Source organism: Manihot esculenta, chromosome 14, assembly GCF_001659605.2.
Source record: "Manihot esculenta cultivar AM560-2 chromosome 14, M.esculenta_v8, whole genome shotgun sequence".
Taxonomy (NCBI): domain Eukaryota; kingdom Viridiplantae; phylum Streptophyta; class Magnoliopsida; order Malpighiales; family Euphorbiaceae; genus Manihot; species Manihot esculenta.
This window is the reverse complement of record NC_035174.2, coordinates 2804947-2820491: the sequence shown is the minus strand read 5'-3', so window position 1 is coordinate 2820491 and position 15545 is coordinate 2804947. Positions and strand designations below refer to the sequence as shown.

Sequence of the window (15545 nt, the reverse complement as noted above, 5' to 3'; positions counted from 1 at the left end):
GATAATTATTGAAGAAATAATTAAAGTAAATACTAAATAATTTAGTCAAATTATTATAATTTAAGTAATTTAATTACTTTTTTAATTAATGCTCTGAATTTATAAGAAAATGGGAACATAAAAATAATAATCCATAAAGTTGTAATAAAATTTTTTTATTTAAATTTAGAATATTCAATGGGTGTTTATGTGAGATTTTTCTTTTTAGACGTGAGAAACTCACCGTTGCACTCACAGGTTTAGCCTGGTGGTAAGTGCATCCGTGTAAACCTGAGAAGGTTTCAGGTTCGAATCCCCAAACCCCAATTAAAAAAAATAAAAAAAAAAAAAAAAAAAAACTCACCGTTAACATTGCGGTTTATATATATTTTTGAAATTCGGTTTTTATATAGTTGGTTTCCCGTTTAGTCGTTTTACTCAACAAGTAACGTAGTCCTCATCACCTCATAAATTATGAGGACAAGTTGCATTAAATACAAAAATGGAAAAGAAAAATTCTGCCAACTGTTTTCTTCCTCAACAAGTAACGCAGTTGACTTCACAAGGACAAGTTGCATTTAAAAAACAAAAAATTTCTGCTCAACTGTCTATCTAGCACTAGCAGATTGAGCTATTTAGCAACACTCTTGTAAGAATTATTTTTGTTCATTATTAATACCGACTTTACAAGAAAACTGGAAAATATTTCACAAATTATCCTCCGGTAAACATAGTCCTCCAATGTCTGGTCAAAATTCGGCATCCAATTGCAGAGTCAATCCGTACGAATATCTCCAAATTCTGGTAAATCCCGATGGCACGATCACAAGAGATCCCAACCGGTTCCCAAATTCTGCACCTTCACTTGATTCTAATCATGTTCTTTCTCGAGACATACCCATCAACCATTCCAACAATACATGGGTCCGTGTCTTTTTACCTGATTCTTCCTTTTCTTGCAGCAAACTTCCTCTCATAGTGTACTTCCATGGCGGAGGATTCATCAACTGCAGTGCATCCTCAACGATTTTTCATGATTTTTGCTCCAACATGGCCGCTGATATTCCCGCTATTGTTGTCTCATTTAACTATCGACTGGCTCCTGAGCATCGTCTACCCGCGGCCTACGATGATGCTGTGGAGGTATTCCAGTGGATCAAGAACAATAGCCAACTCGACTGGATGAGAGAATGTGCTGATTATAATAGATGTTTCATTATGGGTAGTAGTGCAGGAGCTAATATAGCCTACCATGCGGGCTTTCGTGTGAGCAAAGAAGTTGATAGGCTTGAGCCGTTGAAGATCAAAGGGCTGATATTACACCATCCATTCATCGGTGGAACCCAGAGGACAGAGTCGGAGTTGAGGTTAGTGAACGACCTCCATTTGCCACAAAGTGTGAGCGATCTCATGTGGGAGTTGGCCCTGCCAATTGGGGTCGACCGTGATCATGAGTATTGCAATCCAATGGCAAATGGTGGGTCGAAGCTCTGGGACAAAATGAGGTTGCTGGGATGGAGAGTGTTGGTGACTGGATGCAATGGTGACCCAACGATTGATCGTCAGATGGAGCTTGTGCAAATGTTGAGGGCTAAAAATGTAGGAATCACGGGCCATTTTAGCGAGGGAGGTTATCATGTTGTGGAGCTTAAGGAGCCCTCCAAGTTTAAGGCTATGCTTTTGGTTTTGAAAGAAGAGAATTCATGGTTTGTTGAGCAGTGATTAGAAAATTAGTAAGTAAGTTTTAATTAATTAAATAAAAGAATTATGAGTATTTTTAATTAAGAAAGAAAGGAGTTTACTTATGGCAAGTCTAATTTTCATCCAATAAATAAAAAAAATCAACTTATTTGGATAAATTATATAATTTAGTTATAAACTCAACTGCAATTTCATTTGAAATGTGGCATAGTTTATGAAATATTAATTACGACTTTTATTAGGGCAAGGATTGTAAATAATTAACCTAGATTATGAAATTATATTATTTTAAACTCATGTTGAATTTTCAAATGGAACTGCCAAGGGCCTACTATTAGTCCAGGAAAAGGCCCACATGAATAATTATTCCAAGGGCCTATTAGTCCCGAAATTTCAGCCCACAGAAACAAATTAGGTTCCTAGTTTCTAGGAGACCTTCAGGATTAGCTTTAGATCACCCTTCCAATTAAAACCCTAGCTTATCTCAGAAATTTCAATATAATTGGTATTTTATAAATATTAAGAAGATAATTATTCATTTATATGAAATTAAGCTACATGTAAATACAAATGTTTAATATTTATAGTAAAAAATAAAATTTAATTGATTTATTTAAGGCGCAATATTTAATTAATATCTTTATTTAATTTTTAGTGACTTATTATTGGTCAAATTGTGGATGTTAAACTAGTGATACATCAGCCGGGTCTCTGAGCTGGATTTAATAACAACGATATTTAGGACAAATTTTTTAGTGCACCACATAATTTACGCAAATATAAAAACCAAATATACGCCAATGCATGCAACACATGCATCCAATGAATATATATTTTCTGAAAAATAAGATTAATTAATCCTCTATAATTATAAGCAACGCTCATTTTCATCCAAAATGCTTAATTCATGATGCAAAAGTTTTGTACTTTATACTATTATCCTTTTCAAACAGTTACGTGAAAGCATAAAATATCACTATAATGAAAATATATATATAAAAACAATTATTTATCGGCTTCATGTTCTTTGCATTGCGTGGCGAATGCTTATCCCCTCCTTGCATATTTTTAAGAATCCATGTGAATTTGTTTATTTAATTTGAATTACCATTGTTGTAGATGTCTTAGAGTGAGAGAGGATAAGAGATATGAGGAGTGAATACATATATGTACATAAATATTTCGTCGTTTTTTCTCTCTATGTATACATTTCATTATCAAGGCAAGCAGCCAAGACAAAAGACAAGGAAATAGAAGAAAATAAGATTTTGTGTCATTGAATAGCCGTTGTTGTGTGTTCGACATCCTGGCACGTAATTATAGAAGAAGGGATCTTCTATGCAACAAAAATATCACTCAATTGTTTAGAAAGGAACTAGCTAGGTATCCCAATTCAATCTGATCATGCTCTTTGTCACTATGTGGTCCTAAATCTTAATGGGTCTAAATTAGCCAACTCGAACAAACCTTTGAGTCAGCTAATCTCGTAGTGGTAGGTTATTTTATATTATCATGTAATTAACAGAAAGGTAACTAGGGTTTTCACTTTTGTCTTATACGCCACGAAAACTAGATGATGTAAACCAGGGCAGCAAACACAAAAACTTGCAGTACAAAGCCCAATCTAAGGCTAGTGCTAGTTGATAAAGACATGAAAATGATAAGCTTTTTAAGCATTGGTTGGGCATATTATTAATGGAAACCATTTGAACTGTTGCTTTGTTGTTTTTGCTATTTGTATATGGGGGAGGTTTGTGAGTATGCATGTTAGTTTATTTTATGTATCGCACTTATTATTCAGCAAGATAACGACACATTTACCTATTGAGGCAAGCCCCAGTTTGTCCTTATAACCAAAATCCAAACTACAGTTGCATGGGAAGCACTGGATAGAGACCTCTCATGTGCATTGGTCCCAACATTTGAAGTGAATCTACCACGCCATGATTGAAGAACCTCTACATAATCATGGTAGATTTCAGGGTTTTTGTTTCACACAGGAAACATGCATGTGGGTGCGCTAGCAAGCTCTGCTGTTGGTAACATTAATTCTTTAAGTCCAACGTCCTATGTATATGCTTATTTGGGTTAATAATTAATATAATTTTGCCAAGAACTGAAGGATTATTTAAGAATAGATGAAAGAAAGAAATGGGGGAGTAAAGTTTCTATGGATGTGGTGGGGAAAGGCAGGTGAGGTGGATATCCATGAAAGAAATCCTAAGAAATGTCGTGTAGCGACAGGGGAATAGTTTGCTGGGAAAAATGTTGGTGAATGGAGAGTGGAGGCAGGACAAAGAACAAATGTTTACACGTGATGCGGGCCTTTTGTAAGGGAGTACGGGAATGGCACTGTCGTTGTCCTTACCTGCGGCGGCTGTGTAACTAAACTACATTTCTCAATTGGAAAAATTCATGCATAATCACGGTTTATGTTTCCACAGTTCCACTCATGACACGGTGGTGCAGGTCCAGGTGCACCCACCTAAGATTTAAGATAAGCTGTCACCACCAAAAGTTCGGACAACTTGCAATATATAAAATCTTTTTCTATTTTCATTGATGGATCTGAATTTGCATTAGATTCAGCTCTTAGTTTCTGAATACCCAATTAACAGTGCGCCTTACAGAGAAACGTGGCAATGATAGACTCGTTGCCGCCACCGACGTCGACGTTGGGAATACTCAATTAACAGTGCCTTACAGAGAAACGTGGCAATGATAGACTCGTTGCCGCCACGGCCACCGCCACCGACGACGTTGGGAATGGAGGTCGACGTTGGGAATGGAGGTGTTGGAGTTAAAATAGTTGCAGTCATGGAAATTGAGCCGAAAGTATAGGTAAGCTAAATTTGGAATTGAAATTAATTTAGTATGGAGTAGGAATGCAATGGAGCTGATATTTTTTATTATTTAATTTGACTTAATATTAATAAAATAAATTTGAGTAGTTATAATTCAGTTTGGAATGGATTTGAATTTAAAAAATAATACTAGTAGTGAATTTGGATCGGGTCTGAGTTTTATATATAATATATTCATTATTTGAATTCGTTTATGTAAATAATTAATTTTTAATATAAAAAATATATGTTATAATAATATTTATAAATTTTTTTATAAATTTTTATTTAAAATTTAAAATTTAAATATTTTTTAAAAATATTAAATTTTTTAAATAAAAATTATTAATAAAAAATATTTTTTATATAAATTATTAATTAAAATATATAAGAGTAAACGAGTTTAGATTTTATTCAGATAATAATAATCGAGTTTGGGATGAATTTAAATGGTTTAAATTAATTTTTAATCGTATTAAAAATGGATTCAAATATTACTAATATAAATCGAATTTGAGTTTGAATAGTAAAATTTTAACGAATATCTTATTTATATTCGAGTTTGAATCAAATTAAAATAGATATATAATTTTATAGTTCAGTTTAATTTAACTCATAATTTTAATAAAAAATCATTAAATTGTCTTCATCTTAATCGAGCTGAATTAAATATTGGAATCAAATCAATACCATAGTGACTTCGAATTACTTGGTCGGGTTTGAATAATTGAATTGGTCCAAAAACTAGAATTATCGATTTAATATGAAAGTGCCATTTATTCCATCCTGTATCAACAATGTTATAATCTCACGTTATTGAATTAAAATTGATTGTTTATTACTATATATATATATATATATATATATATATATATATATTTGTATTATAAATCATCATAATTTTTTCTAATTAAATTGTGCCCAATTAATTATTATTAGCTCTTTGTATTTTATCAAAACTATTTGATCTCTATTTTTAAATCATTCAATTATTACATTTTATTTTGTAAAATTAAAATTTTTATTTATTTTGTTAAATAAAGTGATAATAAACTTATTTTAGTCTTAATTATGGAGATTAGATAATATAAATATTTAAAAAATTACATAAAAATTAAATAATATAAATAGTTAAAGATACATGTACTAAGCAATATATGTACAAAAATTAAAATATATTGACTAATTTTTTTAACAAAATAATTGAAATTTTTAATTTTATAAAATACAAAGTATGTTTAAGTAGAGGGTTAGCTAGGGTTTAATTGAGACAAAATACATAAATTGAATAGAAATTCATCCTGAATTAATTAAATATAAATATTTTAATGGAGACATGTAATTGAATTTTAAATATATGGCATGGATCTGTTTTTAAATAATCTCAAATTGACCCCACAAAATTACATAAAGAGAATTTATGGAGACTGCATAAAAGAAAATTTAGGTTACATAAGATGTAAGGTTTAAATTACTCCTCGGTTTCATAGAGATGGCTTTATATTTATTTTTCATATAAATTAAAAAAATATAATCAAAGGAATAATATATTTTTAATATAACTTTCACCCATATAGTTTAATTATTAATTTATTATTTAAATTAAAAGTTTTATTTTTAATAATATATTAAATAAAAATATAATAAATAAATTATTATTTTAAAAAGAAAAATAAACTATGTTTTTTAATGGACTTAGAAATGGAAAGTTTTATGGTAGGTGGGATTGATGGTATCAGTGAAAGAAATAAAAAATAAGAAAAGCGGCGTTATATGACGTTTGAAAAGACTTTTTTAATAATTTTATAATTTAAATTTATTTATAATTTAAATAAATTTAAGTTATATTGAATTTAATTATAATATAATCAAATTTAAATTTAAATTTAAATAAGATTAAATTTAAATTTTTTAAATAAAATTTAAATTAACATTCGAATTTCAACTCAACTCGAATTTAATATTTATTTTATGAATTAAATTTAAATTTATAAATAAAATTCAAATTGATATAAAAATAAAAATTTATTTTTAAATTTATTTTTTAATGGAGTTTAATAAGTTAAGACTCAACTCTGTTGGATTATAACCCTGTGTATACGAAGGTTACAAAAGGAAAGCTCTGTCAATCCAATCCTGCTCCTTGAATCATTCAATTGGTGGGCCATATGATTTTTCGGTTTGAGATTAGTGTTATCCTTCTTCAATATTTATATTTTTATAATTTTAAATATTCATATTATGTAATTTATTTTATTAAATTTAAAATAAATAATTTTTTTAATAATAAAATTAAATAATTTAATTTTATAAATATAAATATATTTTAATTAAAATAAAAATAAATTAATAAATCTTTTAAAAAGTTAAGAATCTAATAATAATTTTTTATCATATTTATTTGAATCACTCCTAATCCTACCGATATGTCGAAGGAGGTCCAACAACAGCAGCACACAGCAGCAATGGTTGATGTTAGCCCTGACGTAGGATTTTGAATCGTGGAAGTTGTATTTTAACTTCAATCTCAACTTTTACGTATGTACATATTTTTTATATAATCGTAATATGTATACAAATACACTGAACTCTCTTACGTGATAAGAAATTTTAATAATTTTTAAAGTCAATTATCAATTGGTTTTCTTGGAACTTGACCTGCTTGTTCGGTGATTTCGGCACATACCAACACACAAGGCAATTTGGTTTGCATCAGCTTGTAACAATATATAAGCGACACTGAAAAGCGGCTCCTCATCTGCATGGTAGTCTATTTTAGAACAATAGCAATTACGGATCACTAGATATTACGATCAGTTTCTGCAAATGCATGTGCAGCACGTAGCTTTTGTGTGGCGTGCCGCTGCTACTGCCACATCTCCTCTATGATCTTGGCAATAACTATAAAAATATTTGTATGCCCTATCTATATCTGCTTTGCTGTATGGATCTAATTAGTTATGAAAAGAATATTAAAAATAAGTAACATTCGTATCTTCAATCTATCATCAAATCAGTGTTATTAAAGTCATATAAATAATTTTGTGATTCGATTCCATTCTAATTCAAAAAATTTAAGATTTTATTACAATTATGGTTGAAGCCACCTTAAATAAAAATTATTAAGAATTCAAAAATCACAAAACGTGAATCATGAAAATTGTTATAAATTAATTGATTTATCGGTTTATAAAGAGAATGATAATAAATGACTAAAATTTTTTTTTTTTTTAAAAAAAAAAAAGAAAAGGTAGAAAACCCACGAGAATCACAACAAATTAATGAAAAAGATTTAATCAAGAATTTATAAACATATCAGTATTTTCTTCTCATCTTATATCCTTCCGAATAAGAATAAATAAATATATTTTTCTCTTCCTTCTTTATTTTTTACTAAGAGAAATGAAAATAACAACATGAAAAATATTTTTTTGTTTTCCTTTCCCTTCAAAAAATTTTCCAAGTAAAGCGTAAAAGTTAATATATTTTAGTATATATATATATATATTATTTATAATTGATTTTTTTAAAAATTATATAAAATTTTATGATTTAATTCGATTTTTGAGATTTTAATTCTCAATTTGATTTTTAATTCAATAACTATGTAATAACCGTTCGCCCTCTCACCTTTCCCTGAGCCGAGTCAGGGCCGCAAAAATAGATCATACTTAGAATTCAAAACGATCTTAGATAGGCCTGCCCGTCAGCCCAAACTTGGACCACCAAATACTCAGCGGGCTGAATCGCATTTGAGCTCAGAAACCCAACATTATAATAGATGAACCGATTTAGTTCTTCCGCAGCCCTTTTTCGTATGCGCACTAAAGAAAATTAAATGATCGTCTGACGTAGGTAAAAAACTGACACTTTTACACGTACGAATCTGTCTGACAGGAATAGACGAGTAAAAAAGCCGTTAGAAGTTACTAGAAAGTAAGAAAGGGAATAAGAGGGAAAAGGAAGCCTTCAGCAAGCATCAAGCTCACTCAACTATTATAAATTCTATTTTCTCTGAATTTCAAAACTATCATTATGATTGAAACCGCTTTCAACAAAAATTATTAGGAATTAGACAAAAATCACCATAAATTAAACATGAATAAAAAATAATTATGAATTGATTGATTTAACGGTTTATAAAGAACGACGATAAATGACTAAATTTTTTAAAAAAATGGAAAAGATAGAAATCCAAGAGAATCACAAAAAATTAATTCAAAAGAGATGAGGAAATGGTTAAGATAGTTTTAATTATTTTTGTTTTAAAGTTTTAATTTGCTAATTTGATACTTTGAATTTGCTGCAACATAATCATTTGCTTCGTTTTGATTGTTAGGTTTAATACCTGCTTTTAAATTAATATATGTATATATAAACACAACTAAATGTTAATATTTTTAATATGTATATCTTATTTTCAATTGATTTTTTTAAAAAATTATATTGAATTTTATGATCCGGTTCTAATTAAAAAAAAAAATTAAGATTTCGATTCCCAATCGATTCTTAAATTAACAACTGCGGTTCAAGTTACTTTAAAAAAATATATTAATTAAGAATTAAAGAAATTGCATAAAATTAAACGTGAATCTTGAAAATTATTATGAATTAATTGATTTATCAGTTTATATAAAGAACAACAATAAATGACTAGATTAAAAAAAATGAAAAGATAAAAAGCCCAAGAAATTGCACTCTTAGGCTTAGCCTGATGGTAAGTGCATCCGGTTAAACCTGATAGATCTCATGTTCGAATCCCCATCCCTATTTCCAAAAAAAAAAAAACCCAAGAAATTAGTGAAAAAGAAATCCCATCCCCATTTCCAAAAAAAAAAAAAAAAGCCCAAGAAATTAGTGAAAAAGAAATGGGCAAATGGATCGAGATAATTTTAATTATTATTGTTTTAAATTTTTAATGTGCTAATTAATTTGATACTTTGAGTTTGCTACAACATAAATCATTTGGTTCATTTTGATTTATATAGGATATTATAACCAAATTTAGAAGTTCTATATTAATAGAGAATATTGGAAAAATATATATATTTTATATGATATTAATTGCTTATGATGTAATTCACGTGAAGTGATGTAAGGCTAGTAATATGAGTTTTTGGTTTTTTAAGGAATATTTTTTCTATACTTAAAAAAAAAAAAAAAAGAAATACAAGAGATTAGAGAAACATCAAAGTTTTTATTGATTCTTTATATGTCCATTGTCTCACTAGCAAAGTAAAACTAAGTTACATGCGACTGTGAAAATAAAAACTGGCACTTTCATCTCTTAAGTTATTGCTCCTATTTGTCTTCCTCCATATCTTAACTAAACTTCCATCTCAATCTTACCCTTCCCTTTCCTCTCCCACCATGTCACTTTCCTGGCTAAAAAAAAAAGGACCAATAGCATGCAGAGGTCTGAGTATTTGTGACTCGCTACTGGCTGCCCCACTTTATTTAGCTAATTTGTCTGCTGAAGCCATTTTTTGAACATTTCAAGGGTTTTCATGTCGGCTCTGTAATGCTTCTGTGTAAATTCAAGCAGCATGGCCCATGTAAAATCAGGACATATTCTTGGGTTGCAACTGTCCACCAGTTCAGTTGGTGGAGTAACCATCTTGTCACTCTTTGGACATAGAAAAAAGGCCAGAGATTTCCTTTGTGCCACACTGTTCACTACGGCTCGATGCAAGCAGCTCTTGTATTTCCCATTAGAAAGAGCCTGATAAAACAAATGAAACAAAGGAAGTCCAATATTTATATTCTTCTCCTGAAATTTAATTATCATCCTATTTAACAAACGCATCATATCATCATATATGGCTATTGCGTTAAACAAAGAAGGAAAATTACCATGAATGTGTCGCCAATGTTGACGACAAAGGCTTTGGAATTTGGGTTAATTGAGCGCCACTCATCATCTACGAAAACCTGAAGACCGCCCACTTGGTCTTGATGAAGGATTGTTAATGATGTTGGATCGCAATGAGGCCCAGTTCCTAACGTCAGGTCAGGTTTTTGGCACGTAGGATAGTAGTTAAGCCTCATTATGGAATCGTTATCTTCGAAAAATTCTCTGAAATGGGCTTTGCTTACTCCTAAGCTTATTCCAAGGAGTTCCATGATTCCCAGTGACAGAGTGCTCATACACTCGCAGTAGCGTTGGTATAGCTTCCTGCTCACACAAGATAGACGAAAACTTAGTGCTTTTACGTCTTTAATCTTAAATTATATGGAACCAACAAAAGAAAAAAGAAGGAAATATAGTATTATCTGTCTGGTCTCTGCCTTACCCGAATTCTGCGTAATTATCACCCATTGTATTAAGGAAATAGTCTTGGACGAGTTTTACTGAGTTTTTGTCAGCAGAATAGCGAAAAGAAAGCGTTTCTTTCCATGGAAGCTTAGAGCAAAACCTGCCAGTGAAGCTACTGGCATATCCCCAGTGCTCGCCAATTTTCCTCTGCGCCTTTTGCTTCTCAGAGAGTGGCAATTCAAAGAAGCTGTCCATGTAGCGATGGGCATCTGCTATGAGCTTTTCGTCGACTCCGTGATTGACAACCAGAAAGAAACCGTGCTTCTGGCATGCCTCGCCAACTAGCTTTGAAGCCTCCATTGCTGCGACAGGGTCACCAGAGAGGAAGCCACCCAAGTCAATAAGGGGAACAAGGAGTTCTGGTGCATTGACCTTAGGCTTTTCAGTGTCTGGCCAAATGAACTGTTGGGGTATGCTGGATTGGTGGCTAAGCACTCTAGCATCGAAAACTAGAGGTTTCTGTTCATCTTTGCGTTCTTCTTTTGGATTGTGGTGAGGTATTGATAGATTGGTTTTGATGCAGTCTAATGCCATTGTATTACAATTCTTAATTTTCAGTTAAGTGATAGGGAAATTGAGAGAAGGAAAGGTCAGTTATGGGGATATAAGAAGAAGAAGAAGAAGAAGAAAGGAGGGAGAGAAACAAGTAGATTTGAGAGGAGCTACGCGTGTTGTGTTAAAAGAAAAGCCAAGACCGCTCACATCGGGAAGATCGGTGAGCAAAAATTTGGAATCTTAGTAGCTCTCTGTGGGATGCTTTTTGCAAGGGAGGGCTTGTTGAGAGAAAGCATTGCAGTTTGAGGAGTTTCTCAATGAGAAATTTAGGTGATGGTCCAATCTACTGGAGTTGTGTCCTTTTTATAGCTGGGGGGATTTTTTTTTTTTTTTTTTAGGAGGGAGGTAGAGAAATGCTACTCTCACCAGTGAAGTGTGATCTGTCTTGTATCAAAGGAGAGGACTTGCTCTGCCTCTTACACCCAGAAGAATCCCAACTTATTATTCATTTATTGTATACCCAGAAGAATCCCAACTTATTGTCCATTTATTGTGTACAGATAAGATCTGCAAATAAATAAATAACCAAATCTATATTTAAGGAAATTTTTAGCTAGATTGAAAAAATAGTAAAGTGAATTTTATTTATTTTTTTATTATGAAAAAATTCATTTATCATTTAGAGGTGTTTTAATTTATTATGAATATTTTTCTTACATCTATAATTATAAGTTTGGAGTTGTGTCTTCCGACGAAATAAGGATGACCAAACCGAACTTGGTGATCTTGGTGTCCAAAGAGGTTGATTTAAATTTAATTTTACATAGTTAAGTGTGTTGATGTAGGAACATGTTTATGTCGCTGCAGTGTAACTTAACACACATTATAGTCTCTTTGGCAATACTACTTATCATGGACTATTTTCCTTCTAGTTATTAATTCCTTCAATGGTTGTTAGATTACTATTTTTATAATTTTAGTTTAAAGAATAAAACATCTCAACACTCTGGTTTACATGTATAAAATAAAATGCGATAATTAATTGAATATTTAAATTCAATATTAAAGAAAAGACGTTTTGAAATAATACTGTTGCTTTTCCATGTCTAGTATAATCTACTTTTCAAGAGCTGTTGGCAGAAAACCAACAGGATACAGAACAGAAGCATTAGAAATTTAGAATGGGATAGATGGGAAAGTTGAGGACATTTCCCAGGGTTATCAATATGCATATCCTTGGTTCATAAACCACCTACCTATTTAAATTTAAGAAAATATTGAGTTTAAGCTGCTCCTGAAATCTCTGCTTCTAATTCATAAATTTAATATAACCTTTTAAAATTCAACAAGTAAAATTTGAGCGTGAATTTGTTGCTTTCTTTCCTTCGAATTCCCAAGAGACGTTCTGTTTATTCTGAAAAGAAAGGGAAAGGGCTTTAAGGGTCCCACTAATGTTCTCAGCTGAGCCTACCAGGGCAAATTTGTTGTTACTGATGCCCGGATCTTCTTCTCTTTTTCTTTTCCTCTTATTTTTCATTTTATTTTTATATATTTATTCAGAGTGAGGTTGGGAATAATTTCGTCATTATATACGCAGGTCATTATCTTCTTTCTTTAAATAGACATTTTAGCAAAAAGTTACAAATCCTCAATCTTCTCTCTAGAGTGTGAATTTCTCTTCCACTCACTACTTCATGTAATTAGTCAACTTTTTTCTATTTTATCTAGTCGAGGGAAGTTTTATTTTTTACGATTTCCCTTCTCCTCTCTGAATGATGTTTTGAATTATTTATTTTTTCTTTGTTTTTATTTGTTTTCTTAGTAGATATTAAGAGAAAAAAAGAGATCTATTGATCAGTTTAATTTTTATAATTATATTTTTCTTTCTTTCTTTCTGTCCGCTCAAATTCCAAATCTTTTTTCTCTAGTTACATTCGGAGAGAGAATTTTTATCTTTTTTTTCCCTGAAAGTTAATCTCTCTATATTCTTCTGCTAGCCAGTTTCTACTTGCTCAAACTATTTTCGACAAGCCTAGAGAGTGAGTTACTGTCCCCATCCAGTGGGTTCTTTGTTTTGATTTTGTTTCTTTCGTAGTTTTCGTGGCATATATAAGGAGATCAAAGAGGTCATAGAATATAAATTTAGTATATATTCTCTTCTCTTATATTATAGGTGTAAGTAATTTTTTTATTAATAATGTATCTTTATTATATTTTTGCAGAAAAGTAAATGATAAAAAAAATAGATCAAAATAATAAGAAATGAAGTTGATTATTTGATTGAATAGATTTGATTCAAAATTTACCTAAATTTTTGGGCAAACATCCGAATAGAAGCGGAAGTAGACCTAACGAAAAAAAAAAATCAGATCTTTTCATTAAAAAATGCATGATATCATACATTTTAGTTCAGATATCACTTATTTAAATACGGCATAATCTCTTCCAAAACTCAAGAAATCTAATCTCAAAAAAACAAATTAAAAAGAGATATCTTGTTAAAGTAATTCAAATAAAACCTTTACGAAAATTTGCAACAAATGTGCTAGGGTTTGACGTCTGCATAATTCTACTTGGGTGAATAGCAGTAGCAACAAACTCTTTTTCTTTAGCCGATTTTTTCTCTTTTTTTTATATTTTCTTTCACGGATACCTAAACTCTTTTCTTCTAATCGAAAATAAAGTAAAATTCCAATTTCTTCATAAATTTATCTAAATATCATGATTTATTTTTTATTTTTTTAATATTTATATAATTTTAATTTTATTATTATGACTGCTTTATTATTCATATTTTTAAAATAATATATTATTAGCTTTAACGCTTGAAATTCATAATTTCTTGATATATCAATAACAACTAACAATTAGTGTAACTCACTAACGAATTGCATTATCTAATTTAAACTCATCACGCAGTTTAATTTATTAATTATAATTAGGTCTTTCTATTTCTTTAGGCGCTTGATAAATTAAATTCAATATACATTCTTTTTTGTTATTTACTGATTAAAGTTAATTAGCGAATATTTTTTAATTAATTAAAATTTAAAAGAGAAATTGATTATATCGAGCGTTTTTCATAATTAGAACTACTTTATTAAAATAAATAAAAATATTTTTTTATTTTTATGATCAATTCTCACCATTAAAAATGAATACTAATTTTCAACTAAAATTTATTTGTATTAATTTTATTTTCTCTTAATTATTACTTTATTTAATTATTTTACTTTTTATTTTGTTCTCTTTCCATTAAAACTCTTATTTTTATTTTTATTGTTTATTTTTTTAATTATTGATTGAAAATTTTTGATGTCAATTTTTTATAAATTTAATTTTATTCACCCTATATATAATTGAATATATAATTTATACTTATTGAATTTGAATCGATTATTACTTAGAATCTCTTTATCTTACTCTTCACTTTACTGTTCAAGTCCACACGAAAAATAGAATCGATGATCTTCATTCTTAAAATAGACAATTTAACCTGAAAATTAAAATTTCACCCCATATAGGGTAGATTATACATATTAGTCATATATTCTTAGAAATAAAAATTTATAGTGGATAATATTTTCTGGCATAAATTATAAGCTCGTTAATTTTAAATATATATCAGTATATTGTTTTCTATCTATAAAAATTTTTTAATTTAAAATATAAGTGTAGACTAATTACATAATTATAAAAAATATTATAATATATAAACATAAAAAGATTTTAATTATATATCATCGCTTCAAAATTTTTGTCACTATATCTAAATGGAACAATATAATTTGATTTTTCAGTTTTATTTTCTATTAACTGGTTTGATTTTAATTTAGTTTAAAAATCAATTTTTGGCCATTTGATTTTTTTTTCGATTTAATTTACTTATAAAGTTTATTTTTTTAGGAAAGATAATTATTTAATTTTTAATTATTGCAATTCAATTTGTTATAAACTGAAATAATTAAATTTAATTTAATTCCATTTGAAATAAAAATAATTAATTTGAATTTATTCAATTAAAATTAAAATTATTAATTTCAGTTGGATTAATAATTGTATATTTTTTAATTGTATATTAAAAAATATTGATATACTCTTATCAATATTTTGATGATCCAAGTAAAATATTAGTAGTTTATAGATTCAGAGTTTAACTAATATATTATTAAATTGTATATTTTTTAATAAAGAATATAAAATATAATAAT

At 29.3% G+C, this 15545-nt stretch overlaps 2 protein-coding genes across 2 annotated transcripts; one reads left to right on the top strand and one right to left on the bottom strand.

Annotated features, from left to right (window-relative positions):
• Positions 1 to 579: 579 nt before the first annotated feature.
• Positions 580 to 1811, top strand: LOC110600190 (carboxylesterase 1). The gene has a single exon (XM_021736978.2). The coding sequence runs from the start codon at positions 721 to 723 to the stop codon at positions 1699 to 1701; it is 981 nt and encodes a 326-aa protein (XP_021592670.1). The 5' UTR covers positions 580 to 720; the 3' UTR covers positions 1702 to 1811.
• Positions 1812 to 9700: 7889 nt separating this feature from the next.
• Positions 9701 to 11676, bottom strand: LOC110631078 (gibberellin 20 oxidase 1). The gene is made up of 3 exons (XM_021778791.2): positions 10817 to 11676; positions 10377 to 10698; positions 9701 to 10245 (listed from the first exon to the last, which is right to left on the bottom strand). Exons 1-3 carry the CDS (start codon positions 11371 to 11373, stop codon positions 9985 to 9987), a joined length of 1140 nt encoding a protein of 379 aa, XP_021634483.1. The 5' UTR covers positions 11374 to 11676; the 3' UTR covers positions 9701 to 9984.
• Between the last annotated feature and the right edge of the window lie 3869 nt (positions 11677 to 15545).

Coding starts and splice junctions, on each gene's coding strand:
- LOC110600190 (XM_021736978.2), top strand. CDS start 721: ATGTCTGGTCAAAATTCGGCATCCAATTGCAGAGTCAATCCGTACGAA.
- LOC110631078 (XM_021778791.2), bottom strand. CDS start 11,373: ATGGCATTAGACTGCATCAAAACCAATCTATCAATACCTCACCACAAT. Junction 10,699..10,816: donor GATAATTACGCAGAATTCGG/GTAAGGCAGAGA, acceptor TTGTGTGAGCAG/GAAGCTATACCAACGCTACT. Junction 10,246..10,376: donor ACATTGGCGACACATTCATG/GTAATTTTCCTT, acceptor TTGTTTTATCAG/GCTCTTTCTAATGGGAAATA.